General features: G+C 40.9%; 1 protein-coding gene across 13 annotated transcripts in view; it reads left to right on the plus strand.

Annotated features, from left to right (window-relative positions):
* Nucleotides 1-24,683, plus strand: part of RAPGEF2 (Rap guanine nucleotide exchange factor 2) — a 258,452-nt gene that overhangs the window by 223,946 nt on the left and 9,823 nt on the right. For 11 of the 13 annotated variants that reach the window (XM_036853002.1, XM_036852997.1, XM_036852996.1 and 8 more), the window contains 15 exons: nt 2,729-2,881; nt 3,149-3,313; nt 5,664-5,771; nt 5,864-6,067; nt 6,168-6,276; nt 6,758-7,004; nt 11,735-11,892; nt 12,517-12,757; nt 14,623-15,006; nt 16,802-17,013; nt 17,104-17,227; nt 17,829-17,852; nt 18,903-19,126; nt 20,553-20,747; nt 24,102-24,254. In XM_036853002.1, coding sequence (XP_036708897.1) covers nt 2,729-2,881; nt 3,149-3,313; nt 5,664-5,771; nt 5,864-6,067; nt 6,168-6,276; nt 6,758-7,004; nt 11,735-11,892; nt 12,517-12,757; nt 14,623-15,006; nt 16,802-17,013; nt 17,104-17,227; nt 17,829-17,852; nt 18,903-19,126; nt 20,553-20,747; nt 24,102-24,254 — 2,701 coding nt within the window. The remainder of the gene's footprint in view (nt 1-2,728; nt 2,882-3,148; nt 3,314-5,663; nt 5,772-5,863; nt 6,068-6,167; nt 6,277-6,757; nt 7,005-11,734; nt 11,893-12,516; nt 12,758-14,622; nt 15,007-16,801; nt 17,014-17,103; nt 17,228-17,828; nt 17,853-18,902; nt 19,127-20,552; nt 20,748-24,101; nt 24,255-24,683) is intronic. The other 2 variants (XM_036853003.1, XM_036852999.1) reach the window with 2 other exon arrangements.

Genomic DNA, 24,683 nt, shown 5'->3' on the forward strand with positions numbered 1-24,683 from the left:
AGAATTTCAAATCAAACTTATTCTAATTTCTTTAAGTCCTTAGTCAAGAAAATTAATTTTAGTACATTTCTCTTCAGAAAGCATTTTCTTTTTATCTCTCTACTTACTTGTTTTAACTCAGGGATATATTTCTTTTTTAGGAGATAAATGATATAATTATGTTCTCTAAAAATGAGTATAAGAAAGAACACCTAAAATTATTTGGAGACCTGGGGAACAATTTTGCTACCCTGTAAAAAGAAAAAAATTAAAAATATTTTTGAGGCAAGAAACTAAGGACCACAGATTTTAAACATACACACACCTGTGGTCAGTGTTAAGGATATGAGTCTGTAGGGGTTTTTTTGGCATTTAAAAAAATTTATTAAACTGTCCATAATTGCTTACAACAAAAGCCTGTGCTTTTTGAATTTTAACTTTTTGATTCTAAACTCTTAATAGAAAAATTAGTGAGATGATATCAATCAACTTGATGGAAGAAACTTAATATCATAGAATGCTCTTTCTTGACTCACTGAACTGCTGCTGCTACTTCTGTAAAAAAGCTTTACTGATGATGCAGAAAGTATGGAAAATATAGAAAAGTATATTAAACAATGAAAGTCACTTGTAAATTGCATTGCTCAGAAATAATAATTATTAGCCTTTTGTTATGCCAAGATTTCGATATGCATGTATAATTTTTTTAAATTAGCAAGCATGTACTTATGAGACATCGGTTACATTAGCACCCTGAAGGCACAGCTGTTTCCTCATCTGTACAGTGGGGATAATAGTAGTACCTTCCTCATGGGCTGGTTGGGAGGATAAAGTGAGAAAGTTCCTGTAAAGCTACTGCAATATCATGATGATAATAATAATGTCATCATTGTCATTAAAATCATTATTACAATATTTGGTTTTAAATTTTTTTAAAAAAATTAATGTATTATCATGAATATTGAGCCAGAAGTCTAAACATCCTATGAAAATATGATTTTAGATGCCTGTAGCATCTTTTATCTTACGTACATTATAACTTAACCATTCCCTCTTTTCATCTTTTCACCTTAAAGGAGAAAAAGAAATGTCCATCCTTTCTTCATTCCTAACAGATTTTTAAAATAAGAATAAATTATTCAAAATTCAGAGAAGACGGTAATTTTTATTTACGAATCTACTGTTGCCTCCTCACTGGCCTCTGGCTGATTTGTGTAATAAATGATTTCTAGAATTCATTCTTAACTTTCTTTAAAACTACTTAAGAAATGTAATTAAATGGTTTGCCCTGAGCCCTGAAATTTTTTATCTTTGGGGTCATGAAGGAGTAATTGCTTGATGTGTATATTTTTGTTAACTTTTTCTTTAAAAGAGCAAGGATTAACCTTCATCCCAGTTATGAGGAATAATGATTTGAGCTTAACAAATATGTGGCTTCTTTTGTGGACCTTTTTTGAACAGACTTTCTAAAATGATTTCTTTTATCAATATAATTAGCAAATTTGTTATATCTACTGCTTGGGTATCTTTGAATTTTGATATCTTTTATTAAGATCATCTTTATTTTTAAATTGCTGCTCTCAAAATCTTTTCAAATTTTTAAAACCCACTAAATGATAATTATGTTTTAATATCTATTTTTTAAATAATAAATAAAATTTATTGAGCGTGTACTGTGTATCTCGCACAGTTCAGGAGTTTTACCTGGATTATCTCACTCAGCCTCCACAAGGATCCTGTGAGGCTGGTGCTCTTAGGGTCCTCTCCCCTTTTCATATGGTAAAATGAGGCCCACCGAGTGGTTGTCCCAGGACCCCACAGTGAGAGGTAGTAAAGCTGGGGCTTGAATCAGTTCACCTGAGCCTAGAAGCCACAGGGAGGAAGGGTTGGGGCAGGTAAGAGAATTTCTTCTGAAAAGCAATTTTATGGTGATTTTATTAGCACGCTAGGATTTCCGAAGCACCAGAGAGTCCCAGGTTTGTACCTGCCCACTGACAGTATAGCAAAAAATCACAATCTAAAAAAAGTCGTGGTCACTTAGCTCAGTCCCCTGGATTCAGGTTGCACATTACAATTCTTAAACTAGAAAGACCACCCAGCAGCTGCTCTGATGGAGTGGATTACAATCCATTATTACGTCATTCTATTCTGAATTCTTTTCATATTCTTCCTTTCTGTTAGGGCCATAATTCTAACAGATACTTAAACGACCATGTATTGTATAGACTCTTGAAAGCTTTTTTGCTGCTCTGCCCACAGTTGTGTGTGCTCTTTTTTTTTAATTTTTATTGGAGTATAGTTGATTTACAACGTTGTGTTAGTTTCCGTGTCCAGCAAAGTGATTCAGTTATACATGTAGATGTAGCCAGTCTTTTTTTTTTTTTCTTTTTAATATCTATCCTGAGAGTCCGCTCTCCTCCCCCGGAATTTTCTAGGTGTCACAGGTTGGGGGGTGGGAGTGGTGAGAAAGAACTATTCTAATTTTATCTTCTGATATTTTTCATTGTTAGGATTTTTAATATAAACTACATATAAATATTCTAAAAATGAAACTTTTCTTGACCAAGGAGGAAATACATTAAAAAGTAGAGAAGTCCGATTAAGGTTCATTACTGCCCTCATTTAGAAAGTATGGGAGAGACATGGGAAAATGTCAGTGTTAAATAATTAAAACACTGAATCATTAGCACTGCTACTCGGTCTCTCGCAAGCACTTTATCATTAGCATGTGACTTACATTTTATTCCAGTTTGTCTGCATAGCCCAGCAAGATTACTGCCGTATCCTCAACCAAGTAGAAAAGAACATGCAAAAAGTTGAAGAGGAAGGAGAGATCGTCATGGTGAAGGAACACCGAGAGCTCGATCGAACGGGAACAAGGAAGGGACACATCGTCATCAAGGTGAGACAAACACGCCTCTGCCCCGTGGCAGGAGGGTTTAGGTAGTACCCGTTAGCACGGTGTAAGATGCCCCCACTCCATTTTTAGGCGTAGCTTCTCTTAAATGTTGTCAATTGTAAAAAATCTTCATGTTTCCTGAAGAACAGCAGTGTTATTCATTATTGCGTATGTTACTGCCCAGTTCATCTCAGGCTGAAGGTTTGAAATCAAGGTACCATGTAGATGCCTTTCACGCGGGATGCGGATGACGCCTTTGATTTGTTGCAGGGCACCTCAGAGAGATTAACGATGCATTTGGTGGAAGAGCATTCGGTGGTGGATCCGACGTTCATAGAGGACTTCCTGTTGACCTATAGGACTTTCCTCTGCAGCCCGATGGAAGTGGGCAAAAAGTTGTTGGAGTGGTTTAATGACCCGAGCCTCAGGGATAAGGTTGGAAGTTGCGTTTTAGTTTCCTTTCAACTATGAAACATTCAGATACAAAGTTAAAGAGACTTTAATGTGTACTTGTCATGCCACTATGTTCAAAATATTTTGATGGAATAAGAGAATGTACTTCTTAAGCCAAAAAAAAAAAAAAAAAAAAAAAGGTGATACACATACTACTTCTTGTTATAGATTTCTAAGTTCTGCCCTAGAATTTTTTTTTGTTTTAAAGCCTTGCCTCTTGGGCTTGCAATTTATTTATTTGTTTGTTTATTTATTTATTGGGCCACGCCATGTGGCATGTGGGATCTCAGTTCCCCGACCAGGGATCAAACCCACGCACCCTGCATTGGAAGTGCAGAGTCTTAACCACTGGACCGCCAGGGAAGTCCCTAGAAATTTTTTTCTTTTTAACGCAAAGGCCAATACATAGGCCAGCAAATGTTTCAGCAGGTATTCTGTGAGAATCGTTCCCTATGTGGATGTATTTTTGATGTATTTGTGGGAGGAGGTGAGTTCCATGTCCTTCTCCTCCGCCATCTGGATTCCCTTCCCCCCAGCAAATGTTTAAACTTTAGTTCTGTTGCAAATTCTGTTAAAACACAGCCCCCAGTCACCTGGGTTCCGTGGGAATCTGCATCCTCTGGTTCAGTGGATGGCCAGTGTACACCACATAAGAGTTACAGTTTTTCACTTGGTACCCGAGAAGCATCCCCTCAGAACCATCGCGGGCAGGTAGGCCCCAGTCATGTAATTCTGAACAAACCCTCCTCAGCAGCTCTTGAGTCAAGCTCTTTCTCAAGGCCAGAGTGGGTGATAAAGTACCTAGTCTTGTGAGGTTTGAGAGCTACTCATGGCCTGTACTCATCTCTCCTTCCACGTGGCGGCCTGGTTTCCATGAGGCCGACTTGGGCGAGGCAGGGCGTACAAATCCAGAACTGGGGGCTAGCAGCAAAAGGCCTCCAGCTCCAGCGCTGGCCCTGCCGCTGACTCGCCCGTGGCCCTAGAGCAGTCGTTTGGACAGTAATGCTCTTCATTTCATAATCTGAGGGTCACAGGCATAGAAGACCTCAGCCGAGGTCCTTAGCCTTAGTATTGCCTCTGCGTTTACATTCTGTGTCATCTCATCCTCTTGCTACTCATCCCTTTACTTGTAAAACAGTAATCAGCCTCCTTTTGGGGTTGCTGTGAAGATGAATAACTGTGTAGTGCCTGGCTCTCAGCAGTCTCTTAGTGCATCTTAAAGGTATTGTGGTGGTAGTCTGTAGTATTCAATTTATGATTTATGAATCTCGTTTTTCTAACCTGGAATATGGCTAGTAGACTTTAAAGTGGGCTTGTCAGCTACAAAATTTTAATTTTATGAAAACGTCAGGTGTTAAGGATATAGTTTCAGGGGAGATGATCATCTGGGTTTCCTAAACTTGAAAAATGGTCATTAGTGGAAATAAATGACAAAAAATTAATATAAATATCAAGAGTTGACTCCTGAGTGATTAGTCAGGTTATATACTATAATTTGTCACAGCGTACTGACTATAAACAGTATTTTAACTGCAGTTTGAAGATTAACTGTGTACCGTCTACTCTGTTTCTTTACTGCTAGAATAGCATGCTTAATTTTCCCACTTTAAGAGGTTAGTTAATGCTTGAAAACAATGCTATGGAAAATTTCTTTGATCTTGTTATTCAAGATTTAGAACATTAAGCTCATATAAAATAAAACAGGTACTTTTATATTTAAAGTTGCAGTTATACTCACTTCATATAGTAAAATTTTACTGAGAATTAGATGTTGTTATAAATATTAAGGATGCCCTTAGAACATAACAGATAAAGTTGTCGTCCTCATGGAACTTATAGTCTAACGAAGGTCACACAGTTCTTGCTGGTACAAAGCTAATATTCCATAGCTGTGAGTGTGTGTATTGTTCTGTATAAAGCTCAGTGAAAACATGTGTGCAGGGTAAGAAAAGGCTACTCATTTTTCCTGCACAATTGTAGATGTTAAAAGTTTCTGTCTTCTTTTGTATTAGTTTATTTTGATTTTATTATAGTTTTTGTTGTGACCTATTTCAAATACATTTTGAGATGAAGCAAGATAAAACTTAGTTACCATCCTTCACAGTTTCAAAACCCTTCTCGGCCAAACAGCGTAAAGTTCACATTCAAAGTATTAATATATATTTTCAGAAGGTCATCCTCTTATGAATGAAATCTGAGAGTTTTGTTGTTACTTTTCTTGTTCATTGTTATTAGGTAAATTGTTTCTTGGATAACTTTTTTGAAATGACTTTAATCGTAAATTTTTAGCACTGGAAAGAAGAAAACCTATTAAAAATGATTGATTTTGCAGGTTACACGGGTAGTATTATTGTGGGTGAATAATCACTTCAATGACTTTGAAGGGGATCCTGCGATGACTCGATTTCTAGAAGAATTTGAAAATAATCTGGAAAGAGAGGTAATACTTGTGACTTTTTAAAAATAAACCATCAGCTTTAAGTTCATTTTATTCAGCCCATCTTTGAAACCACTCTTTTTGAACTCTTGTAGAAAATGGGTGGACATCTAAGGCTGTTAAATATTGCTTGTGCTGCTAAAGCAAAAAGAAGATTGATGACACTCACAAAACCATCCCGAGAAGCTCCCTTGCCTTTCATCTTACTTGGAGGCTCAGAGAAAGGATTTGGAATCTTTGTTGACAGTGTAGATTCAGGTAGCAAAGCAACCGAGGCAGGCTTGAAACGAGGGGACCAGGTATGGTATTTCTAAATGCAAACATAAGGGTAAATACTGGTGTCTTTTTCTCCTTCAGTCAATTGGGAAACTGAAATTAATTTTATAACTTTATTTTTAGATATTAGAAGTAAATGGTCAAAACTTTGAAAATATTCAGCTGTCAAAAGCCATGGAAATTCTTAGAAATAACACACACTTATCTATCACTGTGAAAACCAATTTATTTGGTAAGTGTTTTACATTTTTGCATACTTGCATTTTTCTCCTTTTTTTTTGGTCTTTTTTTTTTTAGCATTTAGGTCTTAATCATGAAAAAAGTCATGTTTATAATTCAAACATCATAAGAAATGAAAATTTATAGTAAAATGCATAGATAGAGAATTAATTATGTAAGTGTATAATTAGATCTGAATCAAAATCTGGGTTTTGATTGAGGACCATTTTTATCGATGTTTATATTGATAAATATTTTAAACATCTATACATTTAAAGAGTGTATTATTTTAACTTAATCTGAGTAGAAGTGACAGAAAACATACAAAAACAGATTCTTGGTGTCATTTGTTCATTGGAGTATTGTTTTTCTACAAGATTACCATTTTGATAGCCGAAGTCTGTACTTATTATCTATTTCCAAGTCCTACAGTTGCCTTTGAATTGTTCAGATTTCTTACAATGGGCATTTTGCGGTGTTTGTTTCCTTTTTAGTATTTAAAGAACTTCTAACAAGATTGTCAGAAGAGAAGAGAAATGGTGCTCCTCACCTCCCTAAAATTGGAGACATCAAAAAGGCCAGTCGCTACTCCATTCCAGATCTCGCTGTAGACGTAGAACAGGTGATAGGACTTGAAAAAGTAAATAAGAAAAGTAAAGCCAACACTGTTGGGGGAAGGAACAAGCTAAAAAAGATACTGGACAAGACTCGGATTAGTATCTTGCCACAAAAACCATATAAGTAAGTGTATAAGTTTTCTGTGCATTATATTATTGTGTTAAAATGACATGCAAAGGTAGTGATGTAACTAGTGTTTGCACATGAGTGTAAAAAATGTTTTCAAGCTTTTATGGCTGAGCTCTCTTAGAAGCAATATTGAACAATTAAGTTTGTTTTAATCCCATTTTTGCCACTTACTTGCCCACTCCGATCTCCATTGAAATATTTTGTTTCTCATTTGGACTTTCAAAAGGCAAGAATGTGTGTTTGCTCCTGTCTCCCCCATGGTGTGGCGTCACTTCTGCTCCTGTTTCTTTGTTTCTGGGTGTCTTCTCCGCCATCAGCATCTGCTGTTTGCCAACCAAGTCATTGCTGCTCCCAGTTGCTTCCGTTCACGCTTGCCATTCTCTTGTTTCCTCTCTCTCCTGTTTTCAGTTATTTAACTGTTGCCAAGACATGACCAACCAAGCACAGAACTCCTTTCCTTCCTCCCAGTGGGCTCTGCAGTCAGAATGTCAGGTGTATTCTTGAATCTCTTCTTAGCTGTTTACTTACGCCAGGAGCTCAAACCAGACAAAGTTGCAGGTGTCGCACTTTTTTAGCTTTGCTTGTCTGCTTGCTTTTGTCTTCATTTCAGCTCCTTCTGGGTCTGTGGGTGTTCTATAAAACCCAGTTACCATCAAAATTCTTTAAAGTATTAAATTACACGGGTGCCCCAAATTCATTTATTATTGATTCCTCAAACTACAGAGGTGTAAGAGATAACTTGAAAACATAAAGGTTATTTTCTTTCTTTGATAATCTAATGGGTCCTACAGAGGAGCAGTACATATAAGCATTCAGGAGTGTATCGGGCATTTCTTTTTTTTAATTCCACTTCAGATAAAATTTTCATCCAAAGATTAGAGAGAGATGGTCTAGGATATGCTGTTAATGGGTCGAGTGTCAAACTTGTGTTTTCCCCATTAAACTATAATGATTGGTGGTTTCATATCAGCTAGAAAAGACTGCTACAGCAGAGTCCTGAGGATAAGCAGTGAGTAAAATGGCTATATTTATAGACTCGAGAGTATGTTTATACCAAGTAAGTTTCTAAGAGACAGTGGATTAGGCCTGCTGGCATTACAGAAAATAGGAATCGATTTTTTAAGTGACCCTTCTTGATGAAAAACTCATTTTTAAGTAGATAAGAGAAGTTAACTTCAGTTACTTCAATGTAGCATTATTAGCAGAACAATAACAAAAAAAAATCTTAGAGTCAGTTGACCATGAGTTAAATATGAACCTTTAAAACAATCTAACACAAGTCAGCGTGACCCTGCCGAGTATTAATAGAAACGTGACATGTAAGAGCTGGGCGGTAATCCATCCCCAGTACAGGGTGTTGGCGAAGGACACAGGATGAGAACACTATGTATAATGTTATTCTGTGTATTTAGAAAGATATTCAAAAGCTAGAAAAGGGAAAAGAAAAAAGGATAATAATTAGACGTGATGATTTTTAAAGCACTGAGGAAACATCTTAAATAATTTGCATTGAAGAACATATATGACTCATTTAAATCTTATTATGAAATATTTATGAAATATTAAATATTATTATGAAAATTATTTGAAATAATCCATATATGTAATATAATTGAAATGAAATAAAAAGAATAGTTATATTTAAAAGAAGGCTCAGTAAACTGTAGGATCTATTATATTGGTATGATAGACTTTATTTAATACTAGTTACTACTAAAACTTTTCTCTCCTAGAAATAAGCGTATGTTTAGAAAGATTTTTTTTTTTGACAAAGCTACCAAAGTAGTCAAGCAGATAAATCTTCTAGTACTTTATATTTTTTAATTTTTAAATTTGTTTTTTATTTTTTGGCTGCGCCGGTCTTCATTGCGGCATGTGGGCTCTTCGTTGCGGGCTTCTCTTTAGTTGTGGCACGCGGGCTCTCTGGTTGTGGCACGCAGGCTCAGTAGTTGTGGTGCGCAGGCTCAGTTGTGGCATGCAGGCTCAGTAGTTGCGGTGCGCAGGCTCTAGAGCACGCGGGCTCAGTAGTTGTGGCACACGGGCTTCTCTCTAGTTGTGGCGTGCAGGTTTAGTTGCCCCGCGGCACGTGGGATCTTAGTTCCCCTACCAGGGATCGAACCCACATCCCCTGCATTGGAAGGTGGATTCTTAACCACTGGACCATCAGAGAAGTCCCAGATGAATCTTCCAGATATACTGTTTTTTTTTTTCTCTCTCAAACATTATCAGTATCACAGAAGCTAAGATGTTGTATGGTGGCAGCCTGACAAGGATAGGCCCAGTAGAGTGATGTGAGTATGGGGTGGGTGGGCAGGAGGCTGGTAAAGCTCAGGTCTGTTTGTCGGGTAAGTGGAGAAAGACTGCAGAACCCTGAGGAAAGAGAGAATAAACCAACAGACTACGTATAAAGTTAACCAAGGTCAAAAACTCTCAGTAGCAATGAGAGAGTTCTAGAGGTCCAGCAACAAGAGAATGTGCTCAGAGGTGGACCTTTCTGAACTAAGCCTTTAATACAAAGTAGTTTCAGTCCAAGAGTAACCCTGCATCTGTGGACGGCAGAGATACAGCTGATAGTAGAGCATTAGATCATCACGCTTGGTATTGAAACGTTGCAGAGAAACAGCTCTGAAGAAGGCTGCTCGTTGGGGGATGCCTGGAGTGTACCAGTATTGAGAGCGTCTGTACCAGCAAAGGCCCAGTTGGCTCTGTCTTTGGTCTGAGTCCATAGCAGTTGTCTCATGTACGTATGACATGTAATATTTTTGGCAGTAAAGCCTGGTTTATATGGTTGAAAAATAAAATTCCACTAATAATGTGAAGGTTTTAATGTTGCATAGAACATGAATCCTTTTGGTCTGTATATACATGCCTCTATGCACTTCAGTGGAAATTTAATTTTGTTGTGGACTTACCTTTGAATCTTTTTTTTAACTTTTATCGCAATAGAGTCAATTTACAATGTTGCGTTACTTTCAGGTGTACAGCAAAGTGACTCAGTTTTGTATATACATACTTTGTAGATTCTTTTCCCATATAGGTTATTACGAGATATTGAGTATAGTTCCCCAGGCTAAGCAGCCTTGTTGGTTATCTATTTTATATATAGTAGTGTGTGTATGTTAATCCCAAACTCCTAATGTGTATCCCTCCCCACCTTCCCCTTTGGTAACCGTAAGTTTGTTTTCTATGTCTGTGAGTCTATTTCTGTTTTGTAAATAAGTTCATTTGTACCATTTTTTAATATTCCACATGTAAGCGATATCATAGATATTTGTTGTTCTCTGTCTGACTTCACTTAGTATGGTAATCTCTAGGTCCATCCATGATGATGCAAATGGCATTATTTCATTCCTTTTTATAGCTGAGCCAGTATTCCATTGTATATATGTACCACATCTTCTTTATCCATTCATCTGTTGATGGACACTTAGGTTGCTTCCACATCTGGCTATTGTAAATAGTGCTGCTGTGAACATTGGGGTGCATGTATCTTTTCAAATTAGTGTTTTCTCCAGATATATGCCCAGGAGTGGGCTCACTGGATCATATTTACCTATGAAGTTTGAAGAATTTACACTAAAATCACCTTTGGTCTTGTACTTGCTTATTTGCCTCTGTAATTTCCATTTCCCTCCCAAATAAAGAGGAAGAATGTTGCTAGATTTTTTTTTTCTTTGCACAGCCATTAAAAATGGTAGTTATTTTGATCAAGCTGTCATGTCTGAAAGCCTAATTGATGCTAAGTGTCTTAATTTTATGGCACCTTGGTTTGTATCCCAACCTTAGTACGATCTTCTTTCTCCTTGTTTCAAGGTATTTATAGAAATTGGTCAGAGCTATAACCATTTGCTTGTGTTCTACTTATTTTGTGCTTGTTTGTGCTTATTGTTTTATTCTGATGTTTTGTTTTGGAAACAGTTGGCCCTTCAAATCTAGAAATAATGTTATGTATTATTAAATCATGTTTCAAGAGATGTCCCCAGGCTTTTATAAATGGAAATGAGTTTGTAGCTATCCATAGTAAGTAGTATTTCTCTGGGAGCTTAAACGTAGAACTAGAAATTTTGAGCAGAGAGTTCAGAGTGAAAGTGAGTCATTGGATTTCCGTTGCCTCTTTTTTGATGCCAAGAAATGTCACCACGCACCACTGCTTTTTTATGCTCTGTATAATTAGGAAATAATGTCTGTGTCAAGCTTTCTTTACATTTGACTCCATTGTGATCTCATTTATTTCTCTGAAACACTGGAGAATGAAGTTGGGACAGTTTGGATTTTTTTTTCTCTATTCATTTTTTACTCAATTTCTTCATTTCTTTAAGATTATAAAACAACTTACCGTTCTGAGGCAAAAGTCATCATTTGAGTGACTAAATGCTTTTTTAAAAATGTGCTTTTTCTTAACTCTATTTCCATGACTAACTAGGGCTTATCTTTTCTTGAATATATGTCTGTACTGAGAAACTACTACTATTTGTTATGATTTGTCTTAAGCTAAAAAGGCAAAGGTTTTAGAGAAACATGCTATGCACTTAAGAACATGAGTTGGATACACTTAAGCAGGAGTTGCTTTTGCAATTTCCAACCGACTTTATTAATGATAGTTGTACGTTAACGGCGGGTTTTCTGAAATATGGTTTATTTATTGTCTGTGCGCACTATCTGTTGATGAGTCCTAACTTTCTAACTTGCCGATCGTCTGTTTTCTACCTTTCCTGTTGGTTCAGCGACATCGGGATTGGTCAGTCTCAGGATGACAGCATAGTCGGATTAAGGCAGGCCAAGCATATCCCGACCGCGCTGCCCGTCAGTGGAACCTTGTCATCCAGTAATCCTGACTTGCTGCAGTCCCATCATCGCATTTTAGACTTCAGTGCTACTCCTGGTAAGCATGGCCCACACTGCTTTTGTTGTCTCGTCTTTTTTTCCCCTGACATAACGGTAATGCTGTGTGTGTCTCTCTTGGCATGGCATGGACTCTATCAGATGCTAGAAGTCAGGATAAAATGTAAATTTCAAACAGCTGGAACCGATTCATTTTTATTCTTCAGACCAATTTGATGTGCCCATGTGCAAATGAACCTCTCTGAACTTGCATTCTCTTTCCTACAATGAAGTTAACACGCACCGTGCGGGTGTCACCAGGTCATGTTAAATAAAGAGTAAGAGGCATATTTTCAGTCAGCTTCCTGGGCTCTTCAGTGTAATAAAGATGGACTTTAGTTTTAAATTTTTCATTTTCTGCTGCCAACCTGACAACCATCATGCTGCTGTGTGACCTGATCTGCTTGCCTTTATCTGTGGGTAATGTGGTTATCTTTAGGGCAGATGTGTTCGTGAAGCATGCCTGTATATTGACTGAGTGAATCTTTGCAGGAGGGTTGAAGTAAGGGAGAGATGACAGTTTAGCATTATCTTCTCTAAGGAGACGTTTTCAGGTTGCATCCCGTAATTGTGTTGCCAGGTACTGAAATCCTTTCTGCTGACGGATGGCTCTTCTTTCCCCCAGACTTGCCAGACCAAGTGCTAAGGGTTTTCAAGGCTGACCAGCAAAGCCGATATATCATGATCAGTAAGGACACCACGGCGAAGGAGGTGGTCATTCAGGCCATCCGGGAGTTTGCTGTGACCGCCACCCCGGACCAGTACGCACTCTGTGAGGTCTCTGTCACGCCAGAGGGAGTGATCAAACAAAGAAGACTTCCGGATCAGCTTTCCAAACTTGCCGACAGAATACAGCTGAGTGGAAGGTAGACGTCGTCTATCCTGTTGGATTTCTTTACCCCACCCTTAAACCCACATCAGAGTCTGGTGAACGCTTTCTGAGGGTTTTTAAAATAAGTTGCAGATTAAAAGCAAGATTTTCCCCATTCACCAAGCATTGCCGTATCAAAGGAAATGCACACAGTAGACTGTTGACCCCTCGCAAAGGATCTCTTAGGAGCTCGTGCAAAACAGGGGCGCTGTGACCTGACCATTGTTCCTGCCGGCCAGCGCTCATGCTCCCGTAAGGACACGCAGAAGGGCATCTCCCTTCTCCCGGGAGACGCACCTTCACAAACACATCTTCCACTAGTATCCTCTGTCACCTGCTCCTGCCTACCGGACTTTTCCAGGAGCTTCGTTTGTTTACGCGGAGATGTCTGTGACAGTGTGGCTGGCTAAAACTGCCTGTTATTGTTCATGACACTATGAAAAACCCTTCTTAACTCTGGAACCGAACCTCATTTGCCTCAGAGTGTGGTCTTCTGCTGCTTGGTCTTCAGAGCGCTTATATCACACAGTACTCGTAGGAGAATATTGTATGGGATCTTGTCAGCCTCTTGCGTGGTGTTTCCATTGATAAAATGTAATTGATGGCCTCAAATCACAAATAAGGGAAAGTTGAAAAAGTAGTTCAGTTTTGGCTCTCGTATAATGACTAGATTCTGCGCTTACTGAAAATGGTTTTCATAAATCACGTTTTTTCTTTTTTTCTCGCCGTATGGAGTGTTTCATTGTATTCTTGACTTCTTCGTGTTATGCATCTAAACCCGGTTTAATTCATTCAGAGCTTCTGCTTTCTTGCCGTCAACTATAACTTCCTTTGTCTTCTTCACTTTCACTTTATTTCCAGCCCTGACACTAGCAGGCAGGGTTGTTTTAGGAGGCCCATTGTCTCGTTAGCATTTGAATGTGCACTGACCTATCTGTAATCATGGTGGAGTTCTCCAAATCTCACTGAGGCGCAGAGTCATGATTCACAGTCAGTATTCAAGAAAATTACAAGTGGATTCACATCGCGGGCTTCATGAGTAATCAAAACTGTGAACGTGAAATCTGTGAGTGTCAAGGCCCCGAGGTCTGTGTCTTCGGCGATATATGCAGAAGGCCAGTTTAGCAGGACCACCCTGCTCATTCTGTTTCTTCCTTTATGGAATCTGCCTTAAGGAGAGCATCTTCGTATAAAATCAGGAAAGAAAAAAAAAATCACAGGGCAAACATCTGGATTCTGTTTTCGCCAAGTCACTTAACGGAGAGAAAGGAGCGCTCACCCTGAGTTTTCTCTCTACAGCGGGCGTCCATCTTTGCGAGCCTCCGTTTCCTCATCTGACAAATAGGAATAATACCTGCCCCACTTAACTTGGAGGGTTTTCATGAAAATCAGATATTTGAAAGTTAAAATCTATTTTAGGATCATTCTCCTCATAGGATCAAATAGAGGGAAATAGCTTATAGGTTTCTTTGGTATTTGAATAAATAGGTAAACTTGGATTGATCAATCTTGCCTGCTTCCTTCCGTAGAGCTTTTTTCATTATTTAGACTGATAATTTTTAACATTTAGCTATTTTCTGTCCTTTTTAGCAAAAAAAAAAAAGGTAATCTAGAAGGCAGGGAAGGACAAGACAAGGTGGATCGCACCTGGTCCAGATGCAATTCCATGTGATGCGGTAGTCTCTGTCGGTGGCGTCTGGGCCGGGTTCTGTGATCTGGTGACCGAGGAGCGGCTGCCTTCTCTGTCTGTCCTTCCGTCATTCAGTGGAGCGCTCTCACCACCACTGAGTAGACAGCACTGTTCGTTCAGGGAGTATCGCGGGACTGCTGCTTAGGCTCTGAGTTCTGTGTCTCCCACAGGTATTACTTGAAAAACAACATGGAGACAGAGACGCTTTGTTCGGACGAAGACGCTCAGGAGTTGCTGAGGGAGAGCCAGATCTCCCTGCTGCAGCTCAGCACCGTAGAGGCGGCCACGCAGCTCTCCATGCGGAACTTCGAGCTCTTCCGCAACATCGAGCCCACTGAGTATATAGATGATTTATTCAAGCTCAGATCGAAAACCAGCTGCGCCAACCTGAAGAAATTCGAGGAAGTCATTAACCAGGAGACGTTCTGGGTAGCCTCTGAGATTCTGCGGGAGACGAACCAGCTGAAGAGGATGAAGATCATCAAGCATTTCATCAAGATAGCTCTGCACTGCAGGGAGTGCAAGAATTTTAACTCCATGTTTGCGATCATCAGGTAAGAGCATATTTGTCGTAAGGTTCGATTCAGTTTGCAGGTTTAAAAAATGTATCGATCCCTGAAAGCCATGTGCTCTGTGTGAGTGTAGTAGTTTTTAATTGCATCATATGGAACAATTCTTTTTCTCTGAATCCTAATCTTAATCCTTAATTTAAAATCTCTTGTAATGGATGGACTTAGAGATGATCATGCTAAGTGAAGTAAGCCAGAGAAAGACGAATATCATACGATATCGCTTATACGTGGAATCTTAAAAAATATATATATATAAATGAACCTATTTACAAAACAGAAACAGACTCACAGACGTGCAAAACAAATGGATAGTTAGCAAAGGGGGAAGAGGTGGGGGAGGGATAAATCAGGGAGTTTGGGATTAACATGTACACACTACTATGTATAAAATAGATAACCAACAAGGACCTGCTGTATGGCACAGGGAACTCTCCTCAGTATTTTGTAATAGCCTATAAGGGAAGAGAATCTGAAAACGAATAGATACATTCTTTTTATATATAGATAGAATAGATATATATAGATATATGTGTGTGTGTGTGTGTGTATATGTATATATGATGAATCACTCTGCTGTGTACACCTGAAACTAACACAACATTGTAAATCAGCTATACTTCAAAAAAAATTCTCTTTTATGCTGATTTAAAGCCCAGAAAATCTATATTCACCACTTTTTTAGCTCTGTGACTTTGGGCAAATTATTTGAACTTCTCTGAAAGTCGGTTTATTTCTCTATAAAATAACAGTGACCCAAAGAGTTATCAAGTAGACTAAATGACATAACGTATGTGGAGTTTCAGCCAGCACAAAGCAGGGGGATGCCTAGTAAATGTTACTTTTCTTCCCTTTTAAGTGCTTAGACTGAGGCTGGAAGAAAGTGCAGACTGAAACAATGAGCAATATCGATGTTGCTGGTGATGATTCAGTTAGTCATTTTTTCTGTCTAGGAGTTTGATCATTCTCTTATTGGTTTTTTTTTTTTTTTTTTTACTTTTTATTGGCGTATAGTTGCTTTACAATGTTGTGATAGTTTCTGCTGTACAGCAAAGTGAATCATTGATACGTATACATATATCCCCTCTTTTTTGGATTTCCTTCCCATTTGTATCAGCACAGAGCATTGAGTAGAGTTCCCTGTGCTCTACTGTATGTTCCCATCAGTTGTCTATTGTATACGTAATATCAATAGCGTATGCATGTCAATCCCAATCTCCCGGTTCCTCCCCTCCCCCTCCCCCCTGCTTTCCCCCTTGGTATCCATACATTTGTTCTCTACGTCTGTGTCTCTATTTCTGCTTTGTAGATAAGATGGTTTATACCAATTTTTTCAGATTCCACATATATGCGTTAATATACGATATCTGTTACTCTTCCTGTTCTTACGGCTTTTGTTTCATGTTGCTACTCCAGGATATTTGTCTAGTCTGTTTTATCAGACGGCTGCTTGGCACCAAGCACTTTATGTATGGAGGTGAAGCAACGAAACACAGCCCTGCCCTCAGGACATCTGACATTCCAGTTGTTCTAGTCACAGAACAGACCAGGAGGGTGTAAAGGGAAGAAGAGTAAAAACCCCTCGGCCCTGTCCCTGGGTCCAGCTTCAATTCTCGTTACCCAGAATTACTAACGCTCTTATGAATCCTGTACTTTGCTGTGTATTCACAGCGTTCACACAGAGCTGTCACATGTTAGGAAATAAACAACATGCTCTTTTACTTACTTCGTAAGGATGAGTCGTTTAATTTTATACCGCTTTTCTTTTTTCCCCCCTCAGCGGCCTAAACCTGGCACCAGTGGCAAGACTGCGAACCACCTGGGAAAAACTTCCCAATAAATACGAAAAGCTGTTTCAAGATCTCCAAGACCTGTTTGATCCTTCCAGAAACATGGCAAAATACCGCAATGTCCTCAACAGCCAAAACCTACAGCCTCCCATCATCCCCCTGTTCCCGGTGATCAAGAAGGACCTCACGTTCCTTCACGAGGGTAAGTATAAGTTGGAAGATTTCTGTCTCCACTTGTGGCGGCATAGGGTAAATGCCACGTGATTCCCTTTTCCTTCTTTGCCAATTACAGGGAACGACTCCAAAGTCGACGGGCTGGTCAATTTTGAGAAGCTAAGAATGATTGCAAAAGAAATTCGTCACGTTGGCCGAATGGCCTCTGTGAACATGGACCCTGCCCTCATGTTCAGGACTCGGTGAGTGTGTCACCCTCAGCAGTGCTCGTGGGGTTAGGGAAGGTTGAGCTTAGAGCCTCCTAGTAAATGAGAAGATTTTGAATGGGCCCGCCTGTAGCATGGTGAAATGTACCAGGGTGTGTGGGGAATCTCCGTCGAGCTCTGACTTGGAATGACTGTCTGATTCCACATCCAGTGTGCACTGTGGGCTGTCAGTGAAAACGGTTGGTCCCTCAGACATTGTTCATTGAACATGAGGCGCAGCTATTTTTATTTTTCAGAACGCTGACTTGCAGAGCTACAAGGTGTCATTGATAGCATGAGCTAAAATGTATAAACAACCCGAACAGTATTGTCTCACCGTCCACACAAGGGATTTAGCTGTCAGTGTAGCCAAAAATGATGAATCCAGTGAAGGAGAGAACAAAAGTCTTTAGAACCAAATATTTACGTATGCTTGTCTTTTGAGCCAGAAAACTGTTGCTGGTCAAGTTGTGTGTGTGAGAAGGTTTGTGGGCTTCTAGTACTGCTTATCCAGAAGTCTAGTCCTTTCTTTCTGAGCTTGTGATCTCTCTGTCTCTCTCTACACCCATGCTTCAACCTCCACGGCTCTCACTTACAGGAAGAAGAAGTGGAGGAGTCTGGGGTAAGTGGCGAGGACACTGCACCCCACACTGTTCTCGTCCCGCTCGTGGCATTGTTTTCTTACCCGCTGTGTTTTCTGATGCTTTGCATTTTTGCATTTTTTTCTTAACCCTCTTGCTCTAGCAGAATTTCAGTTGGCAAACTGACTTCAAGTTTAATCTACTGGGGCTTTTGCTTTTGAGGTCATGACCCAAGAGAGCTGTGAAATGATTGATGATTGTTCTGGGGAACAGCAGGCCAGGCCTAGTCCTGAGCTTTCAGAAAGACTTTATTTTAATATAATTTGTGTGTTTTGAAATGAGAAAAATCTAACCTGGGGTGAGGGGAGAAAGGATGTCAGAAGGAAAAATTGTGCAGTTTAAATACTATTGCACAGATTTTTGAGAAGTAAATATATGTAATACAAAAGGTGCCCCTCGGTGTTAAAACTAAATTTTTTACAGCTCAACTAACTACTGTTTTCATCCTATAAATCAATTCTTTTCAAAAATAATTCTTAACAACTCATGTGCTAGTTTCCATACATGTGTTTTCACATTTGCATGACCATTTTATTAACAGATTGACCATATTACTTGACAAACTCACTACATTTAACCCAAGCAATAAGAAAACAATCGTGAACATTGTAATTTCTTTAAATTTATGTAAGACATCCTCTTTAGGAGAAAAGAAATTAATGTCACTCTTAATGATTGCAACTGTGTGTTTATTCTTGCATGAGCTTTTACATATAATCATTATTACTTGCTGGCTTCTACGAGAGAGCTGCCTTGAATGCTCTATAGAGGCGAAAGTAGAATTTTCTAGTTGGAACAGAACAAGTGCCAAACATATATGTGTATGTAGAGTGTATGTAGGATTTTCTTTAAACTTGAAAAAAAAATTTTTTTGATCTGTATGATTCTATATTCCTTTGTAAAGTTTACTTACCAGAATGAGGCATGTGGCCTTTTGAACGTAGACTATTTGTAGGAGTCTCGGCACGTTTCCAGTAGATAAAGTGATCCCATGCTGGAGCGAGCTGCAGCTCTACCTTTTCGTCTTCCAGGTCTCTCAGCCAGGGTAGTACAAACGCAACAGTGCTAGACGTTGCTCAGACAGGTGGTCACAAAAAGCGGGTGCGTCGTAGCTCCTTTCTCAATGCCAAAAAGCTTTACGAGGACGCCCAAATGGCTCGAAAAGTGAAGCAGTACCTGTCCAATTTGGAGCTGGAGATGGACGAGGAGAGCCTTCAGACGTTATCCCTGCAGTGCGAGCCGGCCACCAACACACGTGAGTTTCTCCTTAAGGCGGCTGCCGGGTCCGGCTGGAGTGCAGATTGGTTTCCTGGCTGGGCGCAGGGGGACCTAGCATCCTGAGACAAGCTCGCCTTTCCCTTGAAGGTGGCTCTGGGGACCACGCGGCGCTGTCCCGGGCTGAGCCCCGTGCCCAACGGGGTTCGCGTGGGGACCACGACACCGTAGGCTTCTTCGGGGTGACTGGCTTTGGTTTCATCCCGACGCAGCCAGAGTGCCGTCAGGGGACACAGGGGCAGGTGCAGCTCCCGTTTGCATCCCTTGTTTTCTCACAAAGATGCTTGCCAAGGGATGGGCAGCCTGGAAGGGGCACAGAGCTAGGTGTGCTGGCCTCCTCTGACCCCCTCAGCCCGGCCGGCACTTGGCAATGAGTTCAGCTACCGTGCAAGGCAGGAATTCTCCACAGGGAACCACAGCTCAGCCTAATGTGTAGCTCCCCGGCCTTTGAAAGTCCGGCCAGGCCAGAAATGGGGGCTACTTTCTCTTTCTTGGCATCCACATTTGTAAGACAGAGGCGTTTTCCATTTAGGACACTTTGGGGTCTTTTACAGGCAAGTTTGGAGATAACCGTCTATAGAGCTTAAATGTTAGATAATTTGAGAAAGATTCAGGTTATCAGACTTAACCTGGGACACTCTTAAAGCGCTGTGTGTCGTGGTGAAGAGTTTGTCCTCAAGGGGCTGATTGGTCTGAGTTCAGATCCTGTTTGTTCCTCTTACTAACAGTGTCACCTTAGGCTGGTTACTTGAGCTCCATTATGTGTAAGATGGAGGAAGGAAGTCACTGAGTTGTCTTGAATATTAACACACTTAAAATACAGCATTTAATTGCCCTGTTAAATTGGCTTGCTTTCCATCTGCCGTGGAATTATACACTCAGTACGATACTCAAGGAGTATTGGCTGCTATTAGCAACATAGATAATTCTACCCCATTGGAGAGAGAATTTGATAGTGAAAAGACGGCAACTGGTATCATCTACTAACTTAAAACTAAGTTCATATATGTCAAGACATTTTGGGTGCCATTTTGGAAAAATAATTCCTAATGGTCTTCCTGTTGTAGCTTGTATAATAGATTTGTGTTTTTCGTAGACATACATACAGCGTACTGAGCTATCCACATTTTTCGTTTCTTTTTAAATGTGGTACTTGAAACAGTATCATCTCTCGAGACGGCTTGTTTCATAAAGTGAATCTTGGTTCCGGCGTGCCTTCTTTCTCTGACGGAGGTTCTCCCCCCGCCCACCCGTTTCTCTCCTTTATCTATGGGCCACAGGGAAAAAAAGATACATATTTCAGTGTTCTAACTGTGGGAGATGCTCATGCGGTTCTAAAAGTATCCCGTGTGTGGCCACTAACCTCTTAAACGTCTTGTTCTGTTTTCACGCCGAACAATTACCAGTGCCTAAGAATCCCGGTGACAGAAAGCCTGTCAAGGCCGACACCTCCCCGGTGGCCCCGAGGGCAGGGCTGCAGCCGAAGCCGCCGCCGCCGGCTCCGCAGCCGTCACAGAGGCCCAGCCCGGGGCTGCAGCTGCCCGCCGTGCCCCTCTATCCTTCGCGGAAGAAGGTGCCCCTGCGGGATCTCCCGCCTTTCGGTAGGTGACTAAGTTCGTGCACACTTTTTTTTTTCCCCCCCTCTTAATTTATTTTTTATTGAAGTAGAGTTGAATTACACTGTTGTGTGAATCACTACAGTCAGTTAATCTTTGACAAAGGAGGCAGGAACATGCGGTGGGGAAGCCACAGTCTCTTAGGCGAGTGGTGCTGGGAAAGCTGGACGGCCTCGTGCAAATCAGTGATGTCGGGACACACGCCCTCGCGGCAGGCGCAAAAGCATAAACTCACAATGGCTCACAGACTTCAACGGAAGACAGGACACCATGCAACTCCTGGAAGAGAACACAGGCAAAACATTCTCCGGCGTAAATCGTAGCAGTGTTTTCTTAGGTCAGTTTCCCAAGGCAATGGAAATAAAAGCAAAAAATAAACAGATGGGACCTAATGAAGCTTTTACAAGCTTTTGCTCAGCAAAGGAAACCATAAACAAAACGAAAAGACAGCCTGTGGGCACTTCCCTGGTGGTCCAGCGGTTAAGACTCCACGCTCCCAATGCAGGGTGCCCAGGTTCGATCCCTGGTCCGGGAACTACATCCCACATTGCATGCTGCAACTGAGAGTTCACATGACGCAACTAAGGAGCCCCCGAGCCGCAACCAGGGATCCCGCCTTCCACAACTAAGACCAACACAACCAAATAAACAAATATTTTTAAAAAAAGAAGCGGCAACCTGCGGTCTGGGAGAACATATTTGCAAACAATGTGACCGGCAAGGACTTAATTTCCAAAATATACAGATGGCTCGTATAACTCGACAACAAAAAAACAAACAACCCACAACCCTCTTTTGGCGCTATTCATTCCCTGCCTGCTTCTCAGACTAGGAAACGATACTTATCACGGGTAACTTCATCTGGTATACTTGAGTGTCCCTCTGGTTGTTCCCTCTTTATAAGACATTAATGTTCACAAAGTTAAACTTTACTTTTACCAGTGGGAAGGACTGTTTACATAGAGTATCTCATTTAATCATGCTCGTTTGTCATAGTGGTGGGAGCAGAGGCATGCCATGGGGAAATTATGCTATTAGTCATTTAATTTGTAGCAAGTACAGAGGCTGTTTTGTCCATATACCTTGTTTAAACTAGCTTTGCCTTATGATCAATGAGTTGCTGGAATTTAGGCGGAATATTTTTAAGTGAAATGATTTGTCTGGAGGCGAACTCTCATTTGTTGAATCACTGATTCTATAACTTGGGAGGAAAATACAGTCAGTTCCGTTAAAGGAGCCAAAGCAGGGACTTCCCTGGTGGTCCAGTGGTAAAGAATCCGCCTTCCAATGCAGGGGATGGGGGGTTCAATCCCTGGTCGGGGAATTAAGATCCCACGTGCTGTGGGGCAACTAAGCCCACACGCCACAACTACTGAAGCCCACGCGCCTAGAACCCGTGCTCTGCAACAAGAGAAGCCACCACAGTGAGAAGCCCGCGCACTGCAGCGAAGAGTAGCCCCCGCTCGCTGCAACTAGAGAAAGCCTGCGTGCAGCAACAAAGACCCAATGCAGCCAAAAATAAAAAGAAAGAAAGAAATATTTGCATTGTTCCCCCATCACAAATGAACTGAATAAGTGTTCCTTTGTCCACTGTTTTGTTTTTGTTTTTTTATTATTATTTATTTATTTTTTGGCCGCACTGCGCGGCATGCGGGATCTTAGTTCCCCGACCAGTGATTGAACCCGTGCCCCCTGCAGTGGAAGCGTGGAGTCTTAACCACTGGACCGCCAGGGAAGTCTCGCCACTGTGCTGTTAATATTCTTATATTCCCAAGTCCCCTGCAAGCCGACCTCTATTGCCTCTTTTCTGTCGAGCTTCTGACATGGACACAGCCTGTTAACCCCCATGTAGGTGCACCTGATGGAAAGCCATCCCCGCCCCCCTTCCCCAGAGAGACTCTCTCTCCAATATTTTTAGGCCTATTTGAATTTATGACCTTTAGAGATGCGGATGGGATAGTCATGTGTCTTCTTAGGATAGTTTCTCATCTAAAGTCACAGAATATAAAATAGTAACTCAGAGATGTTGAGCCCACCCCCTGTTCATGAGGTAAATTTTGTCTGAATACTTCCTGCATGTTTACTTCAGTGTCTTCCTCATCCCTAGAACTACTTCTGAAGTGGAACAGATTTTTCTAAGGCATAGCATCCTCACATCCATCTTCACTGTTTGAAGGCAGCACTTTCTGAATCTGTGTACGATGCCGGCTTGGAAATCTTTTCCAAATCAAAGCTATTCATTCGTGTAGCTTTAGTGTAGCTGGTATTCTCATGTACCCTGTATATTATCAGTATCTGCACATGTAATTAAAAGATTGCTTGAAAAACGATTTTTAAAAGATTGTATTAAAGTAGTATCGAACACTTACAGGTGTTGAGGTGAAATGAAGAAATAAATCTTTGTTAAATTTCACTGCCTCCTTTTTAATGGATTCCGTTAAGTCTGAGAACATAAAAGCTAACATTCACTGAGGTAGTGTCAACCTATAATGCCTTCCCTCAGGTCTCTTTGTTGTTCAGAATGAGGTAATTGAGAGTGCCTCATAATAAGGCTTAGTAAACATCTCTTAATGTGACTCCCTCATTCCTAAAAGTAACATTTTAGGGGAAAAATCACCTGACATTGGCACGTGGAATCCTTTTCTCCCGCCCTACGTCATCCGACTTGATCCTGCGCTTGGCGCTGCGCTGGGTGGTTCCCCGCTCCGCTCCCCTTTACCCCACTCCCGGGAACCTTCCCCGGTGGCTTCCGGGGCCCTTCTGGGACCCGGCACTCTCTGGGTCCCCTCCTACCTTCTCTGTCATCCGCTTACTGATCAAATATGAGCCTGATTTCTTAGCGCTCCTTCAGTCTCTTTTCTCACTACTTCCTTTTGGCTCTTGGCTCTTGACTTTCCTTCCATCACTCCCACGTCCCATGAGATAACTTTTCCAACACCACCAGAATACCTGTTTCCAACCCAAACTTGAGTTCTGATCAATATTGTGAGCTGCGCCGCTCTCATCCTAACTCAAAGTATTTCCAGATCGTCTCTTTGTTTCTTTATCGCTGTCTGATGTATTGTTGAAGAGCGTGGTGGTCAAGGTTTGGTACCCAGAGTGGAATAACAGCAGCAGCCTTTCTAGTCCTCGGCAGGTGTCAGCAGACACACGGCGGGCACCTTGTGCCCCCTGTGAGCTCATTGTTTACACGGGCAGAGTACAGAGACCACCGAGCCTGGAAACAGCCTGCAACGACATGTGACATGCAATCTTAACACAAAAAAAGTGTTCTTGTTCTTCACGGTAGTCTTTTCAGTCTTGGAAATGCATATTGAAATCATTTTCTTTCTCTCACAGGTATAAACTCTCCACAAGCTTTAAAGAAGATCCTTGCTTTGTCTGAAGAAGGGAGCCTGGAGCGTCACAAGAGGCCCGCAGAAGACACGATATCGAACGCGTCTTCCCAGCTCTCCTCCCCACCGACCTCCCCGCAGAGCTCGCCAAGGAAAGGTGACTGGCGGACTCCTCTTCTCCTTCGTGGGGACCTGTGCTTTCAGCTGTGATAAATTCTAGTTAGAGATTACATCACTTCTGATGTTAGAGGCGTTCTAAATGACCTTGGGAATTCGCTGGCGGTCCAGTGGTGAGGACTCCACGCTTTCACTGCCAAGGGCGTGGGTTCGATCCCTGGTCGGGGAACTGAGATCCTGCAAGCTGTACTGTGTGCCCCCCACCCCCAAAAAAAAGACCTGATGTGTAACACCCAATGGATTTTTTTTTTCCCCCTCAGTTTATAAATTTGGAAGAACTTTGGTACTTTTCAATATTATAGTTATAAATAAATGGCGTTAAGCTTATATAACTATATAAGCCCTTTCAAAAACTCATTTTTTTACTGATTGTAAGTGTGGAAATAATTCTTTTTATACTAACAGTTGT

The sequence above is a fragment of the Balaenoptera musculus genome, chromosome 5 (genome assembly GCF_009873245.2).
Source record: "Balaenoptera musculus isolate JJ_BM4_2016_0621 chromosome 5, mBalMus1.pri.v3, whole genome shotgun sequence".
Taxonomy (NCBI): Eukaryota; Metazoa; Chordata; class Mammalia; order Artiodactyla; family Balaenopteridae; genus Balaenoptera; species Balaenoptera musculus.